Here is a 24,052-nt window from a genome sequence, read left to right as displayed (position 1 = left end):
GTGCTCAGTGAAGCACATGGTAGATGAAACACAGAATCTATTCACTTAGTAATTGCTAAGAAATTTGTTTTTAAATTCTGATTTCTTTTCAAGCGTTTGTGCTTACATGTTGTACGCTAAGCCTATTCCCTCTAACCTCCCCTTGCTCGTCTCCTCTGCCTCCTATTGGTCATTTTTGTTACTTTTGTCTGTGTAGAAGGGATCATCTGTGACACTGGAATTCCAAAGTTCATTGCTTGGGCTGGCAAGCTGGCCCAGTGGCTGGAGGTGCTTGCGTGCAGACCTGAGGACCTGGGCTTCCCTCCCAGATGGGAGACAGCAGAAGAGAACTGACTCCTGAGAGTCTGCACCCACGAATAGGAAAATAAAGGTGTTTTTTTTTTACTTTTATTAGTTTTTATTTTGATGCTATCTTTCCCCCTCCCCCATCTCCTCCCAGGTCCCCTCCCCCATCTTCTTACCCACTCATGCTAATGTTCTTTCTCTTCCTTAAATTCTTTAAAAGTTAATTATTTCGCTAATAATTATATGATTTTTTAATGAGAAAACTGCTCTGATGTAATGTCTTTATCTGCTTAACTTAAGGTCCCTGGGGTTACTTTGATATCACAATAGATGAAAGCGTTATGGCTTAGGTCTGAGTGTGCACCCCCACCCCACCCTCGCCCCAGTTCTACGTATTGAAGGCTTGATGCCCACCCTGTGATGCTGGGGAAGGTGGCTGAACCCTTAGGTGGTGGGACCTACTGGAGGGAAGCGAGGTTATTGAAAACGTGATTTTGAAGGGAGTTTTGGAACCCGGACTCCACCCTATCTCTGTCTTTGCTTCCATCGTGACGAAAATAGCCAAAGTAGCTACTCTTCCATCACACTCCCTGACAGGTTTGGCCACAAGCCCCAACCCAAAAGGCCATGGAGCCAAACCTTTGGGACAAACCTTCCCTGCTTACAAACTGTCTCTAATCGGTGGTGAAAGAACGCTGTCATTCTTTCTGCATTAAGCAAAGCGCTTCTCAAATAACGGAGGTCTCCTTCATCATCCTGAAAGAGAAGCAGGCAGGTTTGGCTGTTCCGTCTGCCTTTATGACTACCTCTACCTGTCTGCAGGCTAATGGTATTAGTTTATGCCTACACACTTTAAAACATATTAAAGTGTTAAATAAAGGTTCAGACGCCCTCAAGTGTTCCAAACCTCATCAGACGGAACGTATTCAAACAGATGCAGCTTTAAGTTCCACGTTTAAACTTTTGCTTTTGCTTTACATACAATGCGTAGTTCATATGGCAAAACTGAAAGCTACAGACTGTTCAGAGACTTTTCACTTCCCGATTCCAGCTGCTAGTCTCTCAGCCACCTAAGCAACCACTTCCTGAAATGCACGTACGCACGAGTGCACTCACACACACTACCGTGAGCCATACATACTGATTATTGAGTACTCGGGAAATCTCCACACCTTCAGCTCGCCCCAGGGACACGCTCACAGGGAATAGACCAGTCCCTTTCTGTGGTCCTTTCCTGCTTTTCTTCCAGCAAACTGACTGTGTGGTTTCCCTGAGCCTGCTCGCCCAGTCCTTAGCGGTGTCGCTGGGGACAGGAAGCAGGTGTCCAGCGCCATCGGTGGGCAGGCCCGCTTGGTTTTCCCCCGCAGCGCATCCCGAGTGATTCCGGAGAGACCCGCCTCCCCTGCACCTTAGAAACCGCAGCACCCGTCAGCTGGCTTCAAAACAAAGAGTCCCTTCAGCGGCTTCAGATGCTGGCTCGTCGTCATGGCAACAGTCCCCCGCCTTTTCCCTCCCCCCCCCACCCCGCCCCACTCCCCGCAGCTGCGTGGGTGGAGGCGCCTCTTTGTCCCCGGGGGCCGGCTTTATTTCCCGCCTTTGCGGTGGACTAGAGAGGAGTCACACCCGGGAATTCACTGTAGAAGCCGCAAGTTTCTTTTCATCCAGGATTATTGGGTCCCGGAGAGTTGGTCCCCGCAGGCCCAGCAGCGCCACCTTCCGTGGCCAAGAGCTCACTGCCTAGTCCGCCGCTGCGCGAAAGCTCTGTGGGTCTTCGCCATTGTCACTATTCTAGTGGCGCTCACATTTGAGCACCTAGAGCTTTCTTGGCTAAAAAGACAAATAATCAAGATGTGGTTTGTTTTGTCATGCTTTTCAGATGCTTCTTATTTTAAATGATTCTGTACACTCAAAATTTTTGTATTGATTTTGATGCATTTCTCAATGTGCACTTTCTCTTTTCTATGGACGAACTTGTTAAAAATTAAAAATTTAAGGAGCCAGAAAACAATCTTTGGCTGCCATGTGAATTTGGGAGTTGGGGGGTGGGGTGGGGTCCTTATAGGTCCATACGCTTATAAGCTGTCTGGGGATACAGAACGGAGACAGATGGGGCTTACAGGATCTGTCTGCAGGGGGGTGGGGGGAGTACAGCCTGAGAGAAAAGGTTCAAGCGAGAAGGAGGCAGAAACAGTGTGCTTTGTCCGTGTTTGAAGTCACATTTCAGCGTCTGTGGGAGGGAATGGTCACAGTATTCCTACCTTTATATTTCATTAAAGGTAGACGCGGGAAGAGGAGTATGAGGCAGCTGTGTCACGTTTCGTTGAGTCAAATTTTAATAAAAATTGGAAACCACTGCCAAGTGATAAACAGGCCACCGGAAACATTCAGAGAATGCTAAGTAAGCCAAGCATGGCAAAGGGAATCCAGGTTTTCTGATCTTCACTTCCAACTACAAAAAAAACCCACATTTAATGATCAGGAAGCAGCCGGGGCTGGCACACAGTAGATAATGTTTATAAAGCAGAGGTTTGGGTTTTGCCTGTGAGAGTAATCTTTATCTAAATAACTACTTAGAAAATAAGTATGTTGCTTAAAAACTTTTGTTTTGACCAACATCTTTTCCTCGGGAAGTTTTTTCGGTTGATGAATATTTCTGTAATTTTTAGCTTTGAAATACCTTTTTAAAAAGAACTTTCTTTTTTACAAGACTTTTCCCTCCAGAGGCGAGGTGGCTATCCCAAGCCTTTAATCCCAGCACTCAGGAGGCAGAGGAAAACAGTTCAAAGCTATCCTTGTCTATATAGTGACTTTGAGCTTTCAGGCCAGCCAGAGCTACCCCGTGAAACTGTTCTCATTTTTAAAAAGAAGGGGCGGGTGGGTGGAGGGGCAGGAGAGGATACCTTTTTTGCATGTGTGAAGTAGTGTTTGCTTCTGTGTGCGGAAGCAGCCGTGACAGTCCCTCCACCTTTTCACCTTGTTTGAGACGGGGGACCTTGTTTTTTGTTACTGCCTGAGGCTGGCATTGCAGTCATCCCCCTCAGCTTGACAACGGGTCCAGCATTTCTGCAAAACCCATTCACACCTCTTCCTTACAGAGCGCCTCATTTTAACCTCACCGAAGGTGAATCTTCCCTGATTTCTGCTTCACACTTTTCTGAGTCACAGCGACCTGGTGATCCAACCCCCCCCCCCCCCCCCCGTCCTTCCCTCTCTCTCTCTTTCTCTCCCTCCTTCCCTCCCTCCTCCTGGCTGTCTCTCCCTCCTCCCTTCTTTTCTCCTCCCCACCGCGCTCCCCTTTTTTCTGCTGGTTTGTAGCCAGATCCCGCTGTAGACCAGGCTACCCTCGAACTCGCTGAGCTACACCTGCTTGTCTCCTGAGTGCTGGGAATTCAAGACCTGCGTCACAACGCCCGGCAAGCAGCCGCTTTTCGAGTGCACCTGTGTAGTGGAGGGCAGTTATGATTATCTAGGAGGCACTAAATTAGGCAAGTCGTATCCCGGGAATCCTTCTACCCTTCCGGTCACTTTCTAGCTCCCTGGAGGCCGTTTGTGACTGGATGACCGACGGTCTTCACCCTCCAGTCAGGGCTTCGAGCCACAGGGCTACACCAATGGAAGGTTACCAGACCTTCAACAAAGGCCAATCGGATGCTAGAGTTTAGCAAACTGCGATCAATCAGAGCGCAGGAGCGGCGGCCGGGGAGCGGCTGGCCAATCAGCGTGCGAGCGGCGACGAAGGGGCGGAGCCTTAGCGCAAGGAGCATTGCGCAGCGCGACTGCGCTGCGGGAGCCGGAGCGGAGCCGGAGACCGGGTCGAAGCTGGTAGGGCTGGGCACGCGGATGGGAAGGGCCGCCTTGGGCGTCGCCAGGGAGGTACGGGAGGAGTCGCGGGCCACAGATACTGTTGCTATGGCAACACAGGTGCACAATTCTGGGACCAGGGTACATGCTTCTGGACAGTTTTCAGGCTGAAGCCCCTAGGCCCACAGGGCCTTCAGTACCCAAGGCTTGCATGCTGCTGGGCTGTCAGCTCTCCCTTGCCCGTCTGAGCAGACAGCACACTTGCGGTCTGGTCTCTATCCTGGGGCGTTAGGAAAATAGGCCTTAGCAGCGTGACCGCGTGAACTAGCTCAAGTCACTTCGCCTCAAGGCCACCCCCGGGTGCAGCGCAGCTGTCTCATCCTGGAGATGTCATTGTAGACAAACTAGGGTGTCCTGGCTCAAGAGATTATTTTTTTTAAAGCCACCCAAATGAAGTGTTTTGTGCACAAATAATTCAGAGACTAGGCTCTTGGGTGAGTGAGTAAAGATCACAGTGGTAAAGATTCCAGGGGCCAGCTCTAATCGTGCGTGTTATTTCACATAGGAACCACGGTTGCATAACTAAGTTAAATTTTAAAATATTTTATTCGACCCAAATATATTACCAGTATTAGATTAATTGTAAGATATTTAGAATTGTGTCTCCCCACCCCCCAAGCTGTTCATCGTTTGTTTATCTTACAGCACATGCCAATTCCACCAACCACTTTTCAGATGTTGCTGACCACTTAGATAATGCCTCTCATCCTTGTTTATTTCCTTTAGGTTTTTTCAGACAAGATGCCTTGTTATGTAACGTAGGCTGGCCTCAAACTTGTGATCCCCCTGTCTCAGCCTGGCAAAGTAGTATTGATGAGAATATTAAGAGTGTATCCGTGTAGACCTGTGAGCCGCATGTCTTCAGTTCTTTTTGCTCACCACGTGGGTCCCGATGAATTGAATCTCACACGTTCTGCTTGTCAGCGTGCTCTACCTGTCAAGCCATCTCACAGGCCTGAAACCTGCTGGAAATGGACACGATTGAGGAAGCAAGTGAAGATAACAGAAAACATACAGCTGACAAACAGGATGGCTTGTCGTTATTTTTGAGGTTTCAAGGGAAGGCTCCTTAGGGCTCATGTTGTAGCAGGGTTGTTCAGTCGCTAGACCGCAGGCTGCCTGTGGCCCGGGACAGCTACAAATGTTGCCCAACACAAAAGTGTAAATGTGCTTAAAATATTTGGCTGGGCGGCAGTGGCGAATGCCTTTAATCCCAGCACTCGGGAGGCAGAGGCAGGTGAATCTCTGCAAGTTCGAGGCCAGCCTGATCTACAAAGTTAGTCCAGGACCAAAGTAAAAGAAAATGAAAACATTAGGAGGTTTAGTTTCCCATCTTGTTTTGTGACTCAATTGTACAGGTTCCTGGGCATGATTATTGTGGACAACAGCACTGTGTTGCAATTTCAAAGGTTGGACACACCTGTGGAGGAGGACTTGCACCTGGTTCTGAAAAAAAGGGTAAGCCTTGGACCGCCGGAAAATAAGGATGCTTTCATTCGGCCTCTTTTGTTTTTAGGGTTGAAAATCAGCCGTACCCAGAGGCTTGCAGACTGGAAAAGCGTTCCTCTCCCTCTGGCAGCTTCACCATGATTCATAGTCTTTTCCTGATCAACTCCTCTGGAGATATTTTCCTGGAGAAACACTGGAAAAGCGTGGTCAGCCGTTCTGTTTGTGACTACTTTTTCGAGGCCCAAGAGAGAGCTACCGAGGCAGAAAACGTGCCTCCAGTGATCCCGACCCCTCACCACTACCTCCTGAGTGTTTACCGACACAAGATCTTTTTCGTGGCCGTGATTCAGACGGAAGTCCCGCCTCTATTTGTCATTGAATTCCTTCACCGAGTCGTGGACACATTTCAGGTTTGTAAACGTGGGAAGGTTTACGTATGCAAACTATAAATCTCAAAAAGCCGTGGACAGGCTCTCATCCTGTAGCCGAGGCGGGCCTGAGTTATGTAGCCCAGGCTGAACTCACATTTGCAGCAATCATCCTGCCTCAGCCTTGTAGGACCTGCGATTAAAGGCACAAGCCACCGTGCCATCTTGCAAAGTATTTTTATCGTCCTGTCTCCATTGTGTTTAGCTTAGGTTAAGAGCGTTTTTAAAGAATCAAAACTAAACATTTCTCGTTTCCTGTCTGATCCAAGATTCTTGTTTCTATTTTCTTTGTTGGCTCCGCTCAAAGGGACCAATTGGATACTCTTAAGCCCCTTGCATGAGAGAGCTGCCTGCTCCACATGGGTGTGTATGATCTTAGGTTTGCTCACAGATTAGAGTTCAGATATTTCTTGATACTGTGAAGTTTACTCTAACCATTGTTAGCTGCATTGCTTTGAGCAGTGTCCAAAGGGGACAAAGTTTCTAAAAGAACAAACAGGAAACGCTAAGTGGCGCTTATTTTAACCGCCCCTGGCAGGGGTCCGGTGGTGAGCTGGGCCTTCATTTTGTATGAATTGAGTACAGATAACGTGTGCTGATGGGAGTTCCTGTCACGGTTTTCTGAGAATGTATGTTGTGGTTTTCATTTTGATTTGCAGCTCTAAGGCAAGGTTCTTGAATATGGCACTTTCCACAGGGAACTCGTGTCAGCCGTGCACATCACAAATCATAACAGTGGCAAAATTACAGTTATGAGGTGCAGCAAAAAAAAAAAAATAACTTTAGGGCTGGAGAGATGGCTCAGTGGTTAAGAGCACAGTCTGCTCTTTCAAAGGACCCCGGTTCAATTCCCAGCATCCACATGGCAGCTCACAACTGTCGGTAACTCCCAAGATCTGACACCCTCACACCAATGCACATAAATTAAAAATTAAATAAAATATTTAAAAAAATAACTTTATGGTTGGGATCCCCACAACATGAGGAAGGTGGAGAACCTTGCTGTAAGGGAACAAGGAAGAGGGAGGTGAGTTATATGGAAGATTCTGGGTCCTGACAGAGGAGTCCTTGTCCTGATAAATTGCGCAACTCGTAACAGTTGTGACATTTGCATTACTTGGGTGATGGATGAGGAGAAGGGCTCTTTGGTTTAACTTCTCTGTCACATGAAGTCCGGGGCTAGGAAAGGGGAGGAGCATATGCTGACCCTGTGAGGACAAGTCCGGTTCTGTCCATAGTGCTTGCCCCTGCATCACATGACTAGAGCCATTTTCACTGCTGCATCCTAGCGATGATGCCCAGTGAAAACCTAAGATTACAAGCCCAGAATATGGAGGAAACAGAAGAATCCAGGAGTTAGGTTCTTAACCTACTCTACCTGGGCCCTGCTGTGGTTTCTGTGTCCTTTACCTGTACACAAAGTAACAGTCTTTTTGTCTTAACAATTACTTATAGCTTACTACAAGCCTGCAAGTGAGAAAAGTTGTTTATTTAAAACCACAGAGGTTGGGCCTTGAGAAATGGCTCATTAGTTCAAAACCCTAGCTGCTCTTCAGAGGATCCAGGCTCAATTTCCAGCACCTACATAGTGGCTCACAACTGTCTGTAACTTCACTTCTGGCCTCTGTGGGCACTACATGAACAGGTGCAGGCAGACACACTCATAGGAACACCTGTACACAATGAAAAATTAACAATGACAAAAAATTAAAGCCACAGAGGAATTTAGGGAGGTAGACTCAAGCTCAGTGTTGAAGCCACTGGTGAAAGTGAATCAATGTGGAGCTTAGGATCTAGCTGAACGTTTTGCCTCTTGCAATGTTTTTTTTTTTTCCTACTTCTTGAAGGCGATAGAGTCCCAGTGGCAGAATTGCAATGGCTTTTGCTGTGACACCCTGCATTGTAGGACTCCTTGCCTTATAAAACCTCCTGAGATGGATGCTTATTGTTCAAATAAAAAGAAACATGGTATTTCCTTCAGTTATATGGGCTTTCTCTCTCTCTCTCTCTCTCTCTCTCTCTCTCTCTCTCTCTCATTTTAGTAATATATTCTTTATTCTTGAGTGAATTTATCCTGAACTGTCTTGGATACTTATCATTGTCTGATGTAGTTTAGGCTACATCTCATAGAATCAGTTGATAAGGGCCAGGCAATGGAATGATCTGAGGCCCATCCCATCCTTGATGATGAAGGACCCTCAGGAGTGTGACCTGGAGAAGAAAGAATGAAGTGCAAGTTTGCTGACTTCAGCTTAGCAGTCAGAGCTGTCGAGTGAGTAGAGCAGGCTCTCTCAGTGTGCACTTCCCCCAGTCAGGGAAATATACAACCACCTCAGAGGCCCTGGAAGATCCAGGCCTGACACTTTGAGAAGCATGCACTGACTGACCACATGCCTTTCTCCTCCAGTCACTGTTGTCACCATACTTACTACATTTGGTTTTTACAACGTTCTCACATATCCACAAGTGATACCCGCGTTATACCATTAAACCAAGACCCCAAATAGTTAGCAGGTGACAATTAAGAGTATAACCTAAGAGCTGGAGAGATGGCTAAGAGGTTAAGAGCACTGGCTGCTCTTCCAGAGGTCCTGAGTGCAATTCCGGGCAACCACATGGTGGCTCACAACCGTTTATAATGAGATCTTCTGGCTTGAAGGTGTCCATGCAGGCAGAGCACTGTATGCATAATAAATAAATAAATCTTTAAAAAAAAAAAATATATATATATATATATATTAAGAGACCCTGGGTTCACCCTGAGCACTGGAAAGTGTGTATAAAATGAAAACCTGGGTCTTCTGTGCTTCTCCACACTGCAGAGACTTTAGATGTGTGGCTAGCCCTTTAAGTAAATGGTGGGGTTTTGAGAATTGCAGCATCAGGAGCGCTCTGAGGAGCCTCGGCTGGGCTAGCACATCTCTCCATTCTTTCCAGAATGAATTTCAAGAAAACACACAGCAGAAGGCTAAAAGGTTTTCCATATAATTCTACGTCATGTCAGGTGTTATAACTTGGCCCAGCTCATGAATTTTGTATATGAGCGAATATAATTTAGATTAAGCTTTGTTATATTTTTGTCAAATTGAGGAAATCAACCCAAAGAGTGTGTAGATGGCGCTACAGACAGCGCAGGCACCACATGCCGGCCCTGTGGTGTTAACTCCCAAGCCAGGCTGCCCCGGAGAACGACGGCCTGGGAAAATGAATGTGCGGGTACACCGGTTAAACGCCACGGCCAGGCAAGTGCTTCCTCTCAACGGAATATTGTTTTTGTCTGCAGTCTGGGTGATGGATATGTTTGTTATGTCTTCATCAGGACTATTTTGGAGTCTGTTCAGAGCCGGTGATCAAAGACAATGTGGTTGTGGTCTACGAGGTGTTGGAAGAGATGCTGGACAATGGGTTCCCCTTGGCTACAGAGTCAAACATCCTCAAAGAACTGATAAAGCCTCCCACCATCCTCCGCACAGTGGTCAACACCATCACAGGTGCGAGCGGTTTGTGGGCCTGGGCGGGGCTAAGCGAGGGCGGGGCTGCCCGAGACTCCCATCCACCCATTTTCCCCTAGGCTCTTGGAATCCTTGGGAATCTCGTTTTATCTCTCATGTGCTTCTAAATAATAACATGAATTAAAAAATAATCATTCCTCCTATCAATGCTTTATGAACAGCTAAGTGTTACTGTTGGTGACTAGTGTTCTCCTGTGCTATTTGGACCCTGACTCATTTGTCCAGCCTCTGTTTATGATGTTCCTGGTATTTTCTGTCCTTTCAGAACATAGGATTCTTAAGTTTGGATCTTTTCTATTCAGTTCTGGAAAAGGAGGATCCAGGCTGCGGGGTCTTAGAGACCCCCATACACCAGGCCAGAAAAGTCCTGGCAGCCTTTGCTTCCCATTGCAGAGCTGGTTTGCAGGTCTGAGCCGCTTGATAGTTGGTGTCTCATTTCACAGACTCGTTGTTAACTACGAAACGTTTCAAACCTGTTTGAGAATGTTTTCCCCCTGTTGCAACTCACTTTTTTGTGTCCTTTGTTCATTTTTTTTATTGAGATTTTTTTGTGTCTTCCTACGCTGTCTTGGAAGAGTCCCTTTGGTTTGATAGCCCTCTGCTATGGCAGCATGCCTTTGGCTTGCAGGCTGGGCTCTGGAAGCTGCATATCGCGCTGCCCCTCCTACACCCCCTATCCCCCCTCCTCCCACTGCCCCCTCCTTCCCCCCCTCCTTCCACTCCCCCCTCCTCCCACCCCCTCCTCACAGCTTATTACTTGGAGTTAAGCAGTTTTATGGGGTTTGCAGAGCCACGTGTGAAATGTTTTGATTTAGTTACTCATCCTGGTGATTCTTTACATTTTTTGCATTTTTGGTCTTTTTAATAATCTAAGTGTGGGTTTCAGAGAACTTGACTACTTTTTGAAAAATGCAAATATGAAGAATAGCAAGACAGTTTCGCGAAGGGATTGTAGAAGGGTTAGGTTTGCTCTCGCATTGAGTTCATGTGGCACATGATACAGAAATTCAGAGTTACCACAGCGGAAGAAGACACAAGACAAAGTTTCAGTTTTTAAAAAAGTGAGATTGAGAGAGAATGTGTTGTACTAGAGACATGCAATGCCATTTTGATGGCTTAAAAAACGTAGTACTGGTCCAGTTGTGTTTTTGCAATATTCTGAGCTTAGTTTAAACCTTAAAATCTTAGGGGTTTGTCATAAAGTCTTTAGAGCCTCAGTCTCAAGCAGCTACAGGAAAAATCTCCTGTGAGACCCTCCATTTTGAAAAGCTGGAATGTTTTATTTTATACATATGCTGCCTATACGTGCATTTAGGAGTTCTTTCTTTAGAGTAAAAAGACACAGGCAGTGGGAAAAGGAAATAGGATTTAAATTAGTTACAGTCATCGGTTGAGTCTAAAATAAGCTTTGATGTCTGTGGGAGCAGGATAGGCGGAAAGAGCGGGATCGGGCTAAGTCCGCTTTTGTTCAGTGCAGGAGTGAGACAGAGCCTGGTGGTGTGAGCATCCCATCCTGTGAACCTGCCTTCGACTAGGACAGTGCTTCACTGCTGGTGGCCTGGTGTTGGCGTGTAGATGCCCAGCCTTACAGAGCCACAGAACATTATCTAAGCCGTTGTGGAATTCGAGATCCTTGTTACTCTCAAAACCAAAATATGATATCCACTTCTCAGGTAGCTTGCCTTTAAACCTTCGCTTGAGGCAGCAGACCAGTTGGCGACAATGGTTTTTAAAAATAGACCATGCTGTCCTACATAGGAGAAGCGAAAGGCTTAGCTTCCATATGGTATTCCACGGGCATCAAGGGTGTGAAAACTTATGGGGGAACGTCCTTAGGTTGTTAGATTTGAACTGGCATTACAATACCAATTCGATCTAGTTACCGATATTAATTGTCTCAGGAAGCACCAACGTGGGGGACCAGCTCCCAACTGGGCAGCTGTCCGTGGTGCCTTGGCGACGGACCGGGGTGAAATATACCAACAACGAGGCCTATTTCGATGTGGTGGAAGAGATAGATGCCATCATTGACAAGTCAGGTGGGTTCCCTGCAGGTGCCGAGTGGGGGAGGGAGGGAGGCTTTTCTTGAGTGTGTTTGATGATGCAGCAGTGTCTCTCACAGTTCTCCGCCCACCCTTTGTGGAGCTCCTCTTGAATGACAACCGGGAGTAGAGTTGAGGATTACGGGTGGGGAAGGTGGGGCGCAGAGGAATAAGGCCGAGTATGGGAGGATCACGATTTCCAGGCCGTTTTGGGCTATGCAGCCAGACCCTGTTTCAAGAAATGATGAAAGAAGTTAGGGGGGAGGGTTTGGAAGGGAAGTACAACGTGAGCTCACGCTACTTAGATGTTCTGTTTGGAAGTCCTGGCTTCGGGGTCTGGAGGCAGAGCTAGAGCCGTAATGACAAGGTTCTTTCCTGTTTGCTTCAGTTAAGTAAATAGAAGCTCTGGGCGGAGGAAGTGGGAGTGCCTCTCGCCCACGTGCTCACCCACTCCCTGACTGCAGCGGGATCCCAGCCCTCCGGTGATTAAGGGGAAGACAGACTGTCAGGCTGTGGCCAGGAGGCCCAGGTGTAGGAAGGCAGGCATATGGGTTTAGCTCTGTGCCATCAGCAAAGTAAACCTCACCACCTGCAGTACATGGGAGCTGCGGTTCAGCGAGCGTCACAAAAATGTGCCTGGACTGAGGGGCATGAAAAGAAGTGAAAGGTGAAACTTTAAAGCTAGACAGAGCATCATAACAGTTTTCATCTTAACACAAATGAGAAATAACCCAGTTATCCATTAGCAAAGAGAATGCTCAATAAGCTCTGATATAGTCATCCAGTGGAGTACTATACAGTAGTAAAAAAGAAGTTACTGACCCACCCACTGACACGAATGTCGATTACACTATTGAAGAAAACAATCAGATGTGTGTTACCGTATACAGCTAATTGCATTTAGTGAAACCTGAAGGCAGGGGCAATTTAAGGTGCTAGAAGTCAGAGTTAAGGGGACGTCATTAACTAGGAAGGAGAAGAAAGAATGTGTTGCCATGCTAGAAGGTTTCTACATTTGATGTGGGCCATATTTAAATAGATGTGTATATGTTTAAAACTCATGGAGCTGTAAGATTTTTACATTTTTATACTTTTTATCAGCATTAGAAGAAATTTAAATTGGCCGGGTGTGGTGGTGCACGCCTTTAATCCCAGCACTCAGGAGGCAGAGGCAGGTGGATCTCTGTGAGTTCGAGGCCAGCCTGGTCTACAAAGCGAGTCTAGGACAGCCAAGGCTACACAGAGAAACTCTGTCTTGAAAAAAAAAATTAAATTGACCTCAGGGATGGTTCAGCAGTTAGGAGCCCTGGCTGCTCCTCTTCTGGGTTCAATTCCCAGCATCCACAGGGTGGCTTTTATCCGGCTGTAACTCCAGTACCAGAGGATCTGACACCCTCTTCTGGCCTCCATAGGTACTGCACACAAGTGGTGCTCAAACATACAAGCAAACGAACAAAACTACAATGGCCAGGCTTGCTACAGTGTGAGAGACTGATTTACAGTGAGGTGGATGGGAGGTAGGGACAGCATCAGGAAGTTAGACATGAAGTCCTGACTCCAAGTGTAGGTGTCCACGGTCAGTGAATATCCCTGGAAAGAGAAGAGTTGGTTCCCAAACAGAGGTGTTACCTGCTATCCCAGCAGTGGGAAGCTGAGGCAGAGGGGACAGGTTTGAGATACCTGGCGTGGGGAGAGAAGAGGTGGGACTGGGCCATGAGTACCTGGTCAGGCACCTGGATGGATAGTGTCACCTTAGACTACAGAAATGGAGCCATCAGAGAGTCCAGGTGAATTTGCTGTTGGCAATGAATGTGCAGCACTGGTCATCACAGAGCCTGCATAGATACAAGCCGGACAGGGCCCCGCCCCCAGCCTAAAGCTATCTGCAGTTGACAGCCACTTGCAAAGGAGAAAATAAGTCTTTCTAATGGAGCTATGCTGGGTGTGTTAACCACACTTAAGGGGAGGCCCTTTGCCCCGCAGTATATGGCTAGTGCAAAATAAACTCAATTTTTGTCTCATAGCTCTGTTTGGGCATGTTTTGTCTTATTGGACTTTTACTTCCAAATTTTGGTTTCCAAGTTTGTGTTTTTGTGTGATTTGTGTTTTGGTTGTTTTTTTAAATAGAGGGGCACACAGAGTTGAGATGGTAGGGAGGTGGGTAGAATCTGCAAAGAATTGAGAGGTAGGAAAAAACATGATCAGAATATTTTTGTGTGCAGACAGTTTTTTTCCCAATTAAAAAGAGAAACACAATGCAAATAAGGGTGTGATAGACACTGAAGCCTTGGGGAAGGCTCAGCAGGGCCAGGAGAATAGAAGGAGTGGGGGTGGGGAGGAGTCAAGGCCTGAGCATAAGGTGGCGTGGTAGCCATGCAGGGACCTGCACAAGAGCGGCCAGAAGGGAAGGCTAAGAGAGGGGGAGTAGGAGAAGGAGTGGGGAGAGGGAGACGCGTGTAGAGGAAGAAGTCTGCAGACCTGCAGCGGGAGGACCACAGGCAACCTTGGCCTTGGCAGCTGAGCTCCCATAGGGTAACTACTGGCTAAGAGATCCGTGCCCTGTGACTCTGGCGCTCCATAAAAACAACAACAGCAAAGCCTTCTAGGCCTCCTGATCTCTTACTGAGCTCTGACTCCATGCTTTCGGCAGAGTTCTTAAACTTGAGCTTGGAGGACGGACTGACGGACTGGATAAATAAGCTGGGTGGTTAGAAGAGAGGTGGGCGGGAGGGATGGGGGGACGAGACTTGTGTGGTCCCCAGCACTCCTTTTCTTTTTCCTCTTAGGTTCCACAGTCACAGCTGAGATTCAGGGGGTGATTGATGCCTGCGTTAAGCTGACTGGCATGCCAGACCTCACCCTGTCCTTCATGGTAAGTGTTCACCTTTTTGGCATGAGAAACGAGGTGTTTCTGGTGAGAGTGGTGAGAATTAGGTGGCACAAGCAGTAATCAGGGTGGCCCTGAAGCCTACTGGGGCTTCTGGCCTTTGTCTGTGCTTGGCGCGGATGTCATCTGAATCGCTTTTTGAAGGAAAACCCAGGAGCTTATCCCCACTTTTTGTTCTTCCCTGCCTGGTTCTGCAGAACCCCAGGTTGCTGGACGATGTTAGCTTCCATCCCTGTGTCCGTTTCAAGCGCTGGGAATCTGAGCGCATCCTCTCCTTCATCCCTCCTGACGGCAACTTTCGCCTGCTCTCCTACCACGTCAGTGCGCAGAAGTAAGCGACCCTCAGGAGTAGAGTCTGTGTCTGCGCATGTCTGTAGTTTGGCCCCGGGCTCCTGGGCTCTGTTTACCTGGGATCCGGGGTAGTGAGCTGTGTTCCCACTCCCTGTCTGTTTCTTTTCTGGTGCCAGTGAGTGTCTTTCTGTGAGGACTGAGTAGACAGGGCTTCACTCAGGACAGGGGGTCACTGCCTTGGTGGCATCTGCTGGGTCAGTCTTGCTCTCTAGTCCAGCTCAGGCTGGCTTTGAACTCACAGTCCTCCTTCTGGGCTTACAGGTGTGGGTTCCCAACAGAGCAACTGCTGTCGTAGTATCGCTGCCTTCAAATTTTCATCATGCTCTGAAGAGTGTGGAATGCAGGGAGTTTCGGTCCCTCGTGCTTCCTTATTTGGGAGCTCTGTTTAGCAGTGGGAGGTATGCGGATGGAGGGCCTCCTCCCTGGTCATTCCATCTGCGTGTCTGATCCTGATTGCCCCAACTCAAACCTCTTCTTTCCTTATAGACAGGACCAGGCAAGTTATTGAAGCTCAGTGAAGCCGCAGGACATTGATACTCACACATGTATACACATGCATGTAAATTAGTGCCTGACCAGAACACAGAGCATAAATGTTTGGGACTGTGGCTTCTTTGAGCCCGTTTTAATGTCCCACATCATGACTACATCTCTGGAGCTCTGTGAAGGTCGGGGTGAAGTTAGAAGGGGCTGGGGTGGTAGCTCTCAGCGTTAGTGTGCCTGTCTAACAGCCATGAGACTCCAGGTCAGACCACAGTCCTGCTTTATAAACAACGCAAAAAAGGTCTGTGAGGTATGCTGTTGCCTTGTCTCCAGGAATGATGACCTCTTGTCCTAACACAGCCCGGAAATGCTATAGCCCCATGCCCTAAACACACCCTGGAAATGTTATAGCCCCATGCCCTAAACACAGCCTGGAAATGCTATAGCTTCATACCCTAAACATAGCCTGGAAATGCTATAGCCTCATGCCCTAAACACACCCTGGAAATGTTATAGCCCCATGTCCTAAACACAGCCTGCAAATGTTATAGCCTCATGCCCTAAACACAGCCCACAAGCTCCATAGCCCTATGTCCTAAACACAGCTTACAAGCGCCATAGCCCTGTGCCCTAAACACAACCCACAAGCGCCATAGCCCTGTGCCCTAAACACAGCTCAGAGCCACCTCTTGCTTCTTCTCCTTGTCCTCCTCCAATGGCTTGGTGCATTCCTTGGTTTGATTCATTGTTACCTGAAGAAGCATCAGAAGAAACACTTCATTTTCTAGGCACCTTCTTCACTTTTTAGAAACAAAACCAATGTCACTTTTCTGTATTTATTTTGAGGTAAGGAGCAAGTTGTAGATGAGGAGAAGCTGCCAGTGGGACAAGAGAAACATACTGGAAGGAGGAAATGAGGCAGTTTTCTTTAGCACCTTAGTGAAGTAGACAACAATTAAAAATGAAAAATAAACAAATAAATAAAAGTGGGGCCAGTAAGATGACTCAGTGGGGAAAGCACTTGCAGTGAAGGCTGACCCCTTGAGTTCAATCCTTGGAGCCCACACGAAAGTGTGAGGAAACCCAACTCCACATACATGAGCATAAACACACACACAGACACAGACACACACACAGACATACACAGACAGACACAGACAAACACACACACAGACAGACACACACAGACACAGACACACACACAGACACACACACAGACACACACACAGACACAAGCACACAGACATGCACACACACCCCAACTAATAATATACTTAAAAATTAAAATAGTTTTATTTTATTTATTATACGGTATTCTGCCACATGTGTGCCTGCATGCCACAAGAGGGAACCAGATCTCTTTGTAGCCACCATGTGGTTGCTGGGAATTGAACTCAGGACCTTTGGAAGAACAGATGATGATCTTAACCTCTGAGCGGTCTCTCCAAGCCCTTTAAAATAGTTTTAAACAAATGAGAAAAGGTATAAAGAGAGAACAGTTGTGTTTAATTTTTTGTGTTGTCCGAGACACCTCGGTACCAAGTCAAGGGCAAGGGACTTCGGATTTAACACACAATAAAACAACGAGTCCTTTGTGCTAAGAGAGCAGCAGCAGCGGCAGCTTTTATTCAGTGTCCAAAGAGCCTTTTTATAGGCAGCAAAGCAGGAATGCCACTCGCAGGTGAAATCCCTCAAGAGGTGGGAAAGTCCCGAGGAGGGGAGGGGTGCGTTCTCTGAGCAGTAAACGTGACTAGCTAACCAACATAAACACAGACACAGAAGCTGCTAGAAACAGGACATGAACCAGCAATACAGGCAGGCAGCCCAGTTGGGCCTGGTTCCCACAATTTTTAAAGATTTCCTTACCTGTTTCCTGTGTATAAGTGTTTGCCTGCATGTGTGTATTTATGTGCGCTGCATATGTGACTAGTTCCTGTGAAGGCCAGAAGAGGGTGTGAGACCACTCAGAACTGGAATTCCTGTGAACTTCCACCTGGCCTCTGAGAGCCAAACCAGGGTCCTCTGCAAGAGCAGCAAGTGCTTTTAACTGTTGCTCTAGCTCTTCATCCCCCGCAGGGTGTTTTCTTTTATCCATTTACTTTAGATTTATGCTCACTTTATTTTATTTTATATGCATGAATGTTTCACTTATGTGTATGTGTGTCCACCACATGCGTGCCTTGTGCTTGCAGAGGTCAGAAGAGGGGGCCTGGTGCACTGGCTCTGGAGTCATGGATAGTTGTGAGCTGTCACGTGGCTGCTGAGAACCGAGCCTGGCTTCTGTGCAAGAGCAACCGGGGCTCCTAACTGCCGAGCCGTCTCTCCATTTCGTCTCTTTCTGCAGCCTCGTTGCGATTCCAGTCTATGTGAAACACAGCACCAGCTTCCGGGACAGTAGCTCACTTGGACGCTTTGAAATCACAGTGGGACCCAAGCAGACCATGGGGAAGACAATAGAGGGTGTGACTGTCACCAGCCAGATGCCCAAAGGAGTCCTGAATATGAGCCTCACACCATCCCAGGGGACGCACACATTTGACCCCGTGACTAAGGTAGGGAAGTGGGCATTTGAATCACCCTCAACACGGGCAGTATCTGGTTGGAAGGAAAGACTAATAGAAGGGATTTAGTTCTAAATGTTCCTGACAGAGGGTTCTGTATGGGTCTCTCCCCACACAACCCATCAGAGGTGGCGTATGGTACGGACGGCAGACGCCTTGAGGTTGCAGATGAAGCCGCCGCTGTGATTGTGGGAAACCTACTTTCTTTATGTTTTCTTCCAAGATGCTGTCTTGGGACGTAGGGAAAATAAACCCACAGAAGCTGCCAAGTTTGAAGGGGACAATGAGTCTCCAGGTTGGAGCTTCTAAGCCAGATGAGAACCCCACAATTAACCTGCAGTTTAAGATCCAGCAGCTGGCTATTTCTGGTGAGTGACACATCTTGGATGATTTTTTAAAAGAGTGGAGATGGTTTTCTTCTGCCAGGGGAGACCTCGGTGTCTCCCAGGGGCTCTCTGAGGATGGGCTGCACTGGGTTTGGCTTTATATTCCAATATGGAATCATTCATAAGAGCTTTCCCAGCGCACCTGGGGAGAGCGTACGGATGGCTTGGCAGCTGGCATAAAGACCCTGAGTCAGAACGTCTGGGCCACCAGTGAGAAATGGGTTGACAGAGGTCATCATAGGCCACTGTTGGATCGTGTAGAGTTGTCGGTTGGCCCAAGGTTTTCTCTCTGAGTGTACTTCTCCATTCTTCCCCAGGGATGGGGAGAAATAAGGCCCACACTCCTTCCCCAGCCTCAGCTCAGCTTGCTGTTTACTTGTACTGTCTTCAGCAGTCTGCCCACATTTTATACAGTCATAATACCATTTGCTGGCTATTTGTTATGCCCAAGCTTTCCCTAAAGCACTTTTTCTTCTTGATTAACTTTTAGTATGGTCTTCTGAAAGCCTTAGAAAGACATGCTCTTTATCTCTAGAGAGCACTCTTGTTTTTCTTTCCTGAAAGAGTCTATAACTTAGGCGATGAAGTTAAATATGTTCTTTCTCCTAAGCCATTTCGTAGGCCATAAAGCTATCTGCAAAACAATTTTTATTCGGTTTGGCAAGAATATTTAGGAAGCTGTCATTGACTAATCCATTTCCTTTCATTATTCACTGATGCCGTTATCATTCATTCAGTCCAATAGCTCAAGTAAAGCACGGTGTTATTTTGTCCTCACCCTCACTGTAATCTGTTTGCCTCTCTGCCCTTTCCACTAAGAAAGAGGTCTTCCCCCAGGGCAGCTGTTTGCTGATGTCATCTTTGCTGTTAAATGCGTGTTCTGAGAATGTGGAGTTGTTTGCCTGTGATTCGCAGAATGGGCTTGTTAGACTATCTCTCCCACACACCTACTGTCTGCAGGGACAGGAACACGGGCCACTGTCCACTTGCTGCTAGTGGGCAACGTTCACGTCTCATTCCTCTCTTCCTTCTTCTTCCCCAGGACTCAAAGTGAACCGCCTGGATATGTACGGAGAGAAGTACAAGCCCTTTAAGGGCATAAAATACATGACCAAAGCCGGGAAGTTCCAAGTTCGAACTTGAAGGGATGGACTGTCTTGCTGAGGGAGCCATCATGAACACTTTTTCATTTCTTACTTGTCTCAAAGTAAAATGTCAGCCTGTCTCTTAGGTCAGTTCCCTCCAGGCTCCATCTACTCCCTTTGTCCTCTGTCTTCAGTGCCATGTAACTGATCAAGGGAGCAAAGGTTCATCAGGGAAAACGTGGCCAAGCCCAGCGTGGCACTGACTGAGTTCTAGAGAAGTGTGCGGGAGAGTAGCGACACATGTTACTGTTTTCACAACTTTTAACGTGGTTGCTGTAGGAAAAGACCACATTTGTTGTTTGTTTGGTTTTAATTATCTAAATCCGATGGAAGATGTCTCTGATTTTTGTTTTTTTAAGATAGAAAGACTTGAAAGAAAAAAGATTAGAAGAAAAATTAGTGCTAGTCCAAGAAAGAGCACTTGCAGATTTGATCCGTGGGTCTGGGTTGTGACTCAGTGGTGGAGTGCTGACCTAGGCCTCGGGCAAGCCCTGGTTTATCCCTAGCACCCACCCACAGTGCAAAACAGATCCGCTCTACTTGGGACAAGACAGAGGAGCTAGATTGAAGAGAGTTGTGATGACAGATGCCACCGTGAAGGACTAGAGAAGTGTCTCCCAGGGGCTAGGAAGAAGAGTGGAGGGCTTCCTTTCTGACCCTTCTGTGCACAGAAAGGATTTGCATGTCCAGGACTTTGAAAGTTCAGGTCCACAGTGAAATCACTGTCATGTGAACCCGCAGTGGAATCAGTTTCCTTGGAGACAAGAGTGCTACACAGCCTGGCTTTTAGAGTCTCACTTGTGTGTGCTGGCCCACTGTCTCTGTGGGAAGGGGACCCGCCAGAGCAGTTTGCAGCCTTTTGCTGGTTATCTGACTCTTCAATGAGCTCTCTCTGCAAACAGCAGTGCTTGGTGCAGCCAGAGTTTATGACTTATGATAGTGGAGTTGAGGTGGGAACTCACATCTCTCAGGGGTGGACCATGCCTACACAAGGTGACTTCCAATAATGTATGGGAGGCTGGCTGGCCCTCCGCCTTGCCCTTTCCTGTCTGAAGGGCCCATTCGAGGCCCCGACTGAGCATGAGCGTACTGAGGGCGTGAGGGCACGAAGCTGCTTCCCCCTGGCTGTACGCTACCATCTACAGACAGCTCCCGCCCACCATTCAGACAGCAAAGTTGTCTTGAACCTTTGAATAAAAGTAATGCTGCAGGAGGGCAGGCTGGATTGGTCGTGAGTCACTCAGCGGTTTAAACTATGGCGGCTGAAGGAGCACAACCTTCTACAGAGCGTTTCTTAGTCTGTTCCCATGTGTCCATTACTCATTTCAGTGCCTACATAAAAGGCAGTGTGCTGTTTCTAACTTAGCAGCTTGCGCTCTGTGTTGCCCTTGGAGGGAAAAGAGGACCCGTTTCCTTCTGTCTGCACGACTCTCGCCTGCAGTCCTGCTCCCAAGTACTTGGGCTCCATTTCCTTTTTCTTTTCTTTTCTTTTTTTCTTTTTTCTTTTTTTTCTTTTTTTTTTTTTTTTTTTTTTTTTTGACTAGTTCTATCTTGCTGTGGCCAGGACTTCTTTTTGCTGCCAAGTAGAGTTTCTTTGTGATTTCTCTTGTGAGGTGAACTGTTACGTGTGCAATCAGATGCTTCTTCCTGCTTCACTCCAGAATCTGGACCAGTGCAGCCCACACCTCTGCCATACAGGGGACACTCTGCAGGTGGCTTCCGGGAGCCGTGCAGTCACTCCCACAGGCTCCAGAGGATTCCGAGGTTTCTTGGGTCACAGGGAACTACTTCTGTTGGTCCTTGAATATGTTTAGATTTGTAAGCGCAGCTCCTGTGTTCCTTCTAGCACAGTGTAGATTGTTTTCTTAGGAGGAGACAGTGTTGGAGTATAGGGTCGTGGAGATAGCCAAGTGACTGTCAGTCAGCAGTGGTGCACAGGGTGTCTCAAGAGCTGCTCACTCCATGTGCGGTCCATGTGCAGAAGCAGCATTTCTGTTCAAGTCTTAATAAAGCTTTGCCAGCCCTGTGGTTTCTGTCTGGTTACTGAGACTAACGGTTCGCACTCTGCTGTGCTCCCCTAAGTAGACGGCGCTTATCTGGGACATCTAAAACCATCTGTCGTGTGTGACTCTCCAGCTACCCTGGGACATAGGTCATGTTGGTGCTGTTTGTAAAGTTGGTAGCAGCTACGGTCCAGAGGAATGTAATGATGTCCCCAGGATATAAAAGGCAAAGCCATTAAGGCCTCGTGCTCATTTTAACGTCTTCCCTGCTCTCCTCCCTGACAGGAAGCAGAGCTGCCAGGCCCCAGGTGTCTCTTGTAGAGGTTTCCAGGGGAGATAGACAGCAGGGGTCTCTTAGTTAGATTTTCTATTGCTGCAGCAAAACACCTCCAAAGCAACTCGTAAAAGAAAGTGTTTAGTTGGGCTTATAGTTCCAGAGGGTTTGAGTCCATGATGGTGGAGCAAAGGCAAGGAGGCAGGAGCAGCAGAGAGCTCACATCTTGATCCATAAGGAGGAAGCAGAGAGCACTGAGGGAGTGGTGTGGCCTTGAAACCACAAGGCTCACCCCCAGTGACACACGTGACACACCTCCTCCAGTAAGGCCACACTCCCTAATCCAATCCAGTTAGCTCCATCTACTAGAGACCAAGAATCCAAACATATGAGCCTGTAGGGAGCAATTCTCTTTGCAGCCACCAAGTGGAGTCTAATGCTGCCAGTTAACATCACTTGTAGACACCGACACTCCATTGTTAAGTTGATTTTCTACAGACTTCATTTTACTACCCAGAAGCATATTGTGCTTGTTAAGAGTTCAGTTTAAGGCTGGAGAGATGGCTCAGTGGTTAAGAGCACTGGGTGCTCTCCAAGACGACCAGAGTTCGATTCAATTCCCAGCACTCACATGGCAGCTCACAGCTGTCTGTAAGTCTAGTCCCAGGGCTCTGACATCTTCTCACAGACATACATGCAGGCACAATACCAATAAACATTAAAAGAGGGAGGGAGGGAGGGAGGGAAGGAGGAGAGCAGTTTCTGTTTCTCTTAGAAATTATATTTATATGTGTATGCCTGTGTTGGGAGGTAGATTATATATGCCACAGCCTGCACGTCTTCCATTATGTGAGTCGTAAGGACTTGACTCAAGTCACCAGGTTTGGTTGTAAGAACCTTTACTCACAGAGCCAGTTTTGTTTTGTTTTGTTTTTTGCCCACTTCTCAGATATTTCTTTAGTACTGTGCCCTCCCCCTTCCCTAGCAACTACATTCTGCAACTACTAAATGGAAAATTCCAGGGGAAAGGTAGCATTTTAGCTGCGCGCCATTCTGAGTGGCTTGATTAAAGGCTTTCATTGATGTTCTCCATCCCACCCTGCCAGGCGCTGTCTTTTCCTGGATACAGATCATGCCTTGCCTGGTGTCTCTACACTCTCTGCTCCCTGGCCACTAGGGGCCCAGGTCAGCTCCATCAACTACCATTGTGCCTCATTCTTTGTGCCCTTGTTTTGTTCAGTAGCCCCAACTCACCAGTGGATGTAGGGGGGTCGGGCAGGCCAAAGAAAAGCCACAAGTAGATGTAGGGGGGGTCGGATAGGCCAAGCCAAGAAGGTCGAAAGAAAACGCTTCCTCTCAATGAATGATGCTGAGCTGACGCTCTGAAGCAGTAGGAAGTGTGCACAATTCTATCCCAACACTGTAGTGACTTGGCAACGAATGGCAAAGGCCTCAATGTCGGGTGAGACGGAAGTAAACCTGTGTTCCGGCCACTGCTGCTTTCACGTGCTGGGCTGAGCCTGCAGGGAGGCTGAGCAGAGACACCTGTTGGGGTTGCTATTGTGCTCTGCTGTTCATCACCACTACTGTCTTACTGTAGCTGGGTGTAGGCTGCAACTTAAGGGAGAAACGGACTCAGTCGGGAGAGGTGTTGTCCGTCTTCAGACACCCAGTGGGATCTTGGAGCGTGTTCCCTCCAGACCAGGGCTTACTGCTGTGTCTCTTGCCTCGGTCTGGGTGGCTGGGGCCCTTGGGAACAGGAAATGTTATCTACATATATTTCCTTCTTTGCCAGTAGGTGGTGACTAGGTACATCACTCCGAGTTGTAATTGTTAGTGGCTTTGAAGAGGAATTTAATGAGAAGCTCAAGCAGGTGTTGAACACTAAGGAGAGTGTCTTGCTGTTGTGAATGGAGTTGAAAGTCTGTGGCACTTTGTGATGTATAAGCCTGGGATTTGGGGGGGGGGGGCAGCGGACCAAGGCTTGCAGTCCTCTGGTGTTTAACAACTAATACCAGCCCGTACAGCTGCCTGGGTGCCTGGGACCATACTTGTTCTTTAGGTCTGATGTCCACTTTTATTAATCGACCAGGAGTAATGGGACAAGATTTGCTTTTCCTGTTGACTCATTCCCTTCTTCTGGTGAATTCCAGACATTGCACCCCACATTTCCTAACCGATACTGGCTAGGGCTGTGCTACTCTGACCCTTTGGTGTGAGTCATACGACTGTCTGGTGGGACACTTCCCTGCAGGAGTCTGAGCTATTGTCTTCATCTATGTATGGTTTCCAGGACTCCCCTCAGGAATGTTGGGGCCTCTTGACTTTGTATTCCCATCCCAGGAGGCTTTTCAGCTTCGGTTTCTCAGTCTCAATAACCCTAGT

At 47.7% G+C, this 24,052-nt stretch overlaps 1 protein-coding gene across 1 annotated transcript; it reads left to right on the top strand.

Annotated features, from left to right (window-relative positions):
• The first annotated feature begins 3,870 nt into the window (after positions 1 to 3,870).
• AP3M2 (adaptor related protein complex 3 subunit mu 2) lies at positions 3,871 to 21,418 on the top strand. The gene is made up of 9 exons (XM_084760014.1): positions 3,871 to 4,107; positions 5,663 to 6,005; positions 9,343 to 9,514; positions 11,437 to 11,574; positions 14,364 to 14,449; positions 14,662 to 14,795; positions 17,643 to 17,850; positions 18,083 to 18,227; positions 19,288 to 21,418. Exons 2-9 carry the CDS (start codon positions 5,733 to 5,735, stop codon positions 19,386 to 19,388), a joined length of 1,257 nt encoding a protein of 418 aa, XP_084616140.1. The 5' UTR covers positions 3,871 to 4,107; positions 5,663 to 5,732; the 3' UTR covers positions 19,389 to 21,418.
• Positions 21,419 to 24,052: the final 2,634 nt, after the last annotated feature.

This window comes from Acomys minous (assembly GCF_964271855.1).
Source record: "Acomys minous genome assembly, chromosome: 15".
In the NCBI taxonomy this organism is placed as follows: domain Eukaryota; kingdom Metazoa; phylum Chordata; class Mammalia; order Rodentia; family Muridae; genus Acomys; species Acomys minous.
This window is presented reverse-complemented; position numbering and strand designations above follow the sequence as displayed.

Excerpts from the sequence above, each read along its gene's own strand:
- AP3M2 (XM_084760014.1), top strand. The coding sequence starts at position 5,733 with ATGATTCATAGTCTTTTCCTGATCAACTCCTCTGGAGATATTTTCCTG. Across the intron at positions 11,575-14,363 it reads TGCCATCATTGACAAGTCAG|GTTCCACAGTCACAGCTGAG; the intron begins GTGGGTTCCCTG and ends TTTTCCTCTTAG. Across the intron at positions 18,228-19,287 it reads CCAGCAGCTGGCTATTTCTG|GACTCAAAGTGAACCGCCTG; the intron begins GTGAGTGACACA and ends CTTCTTCCCCAG.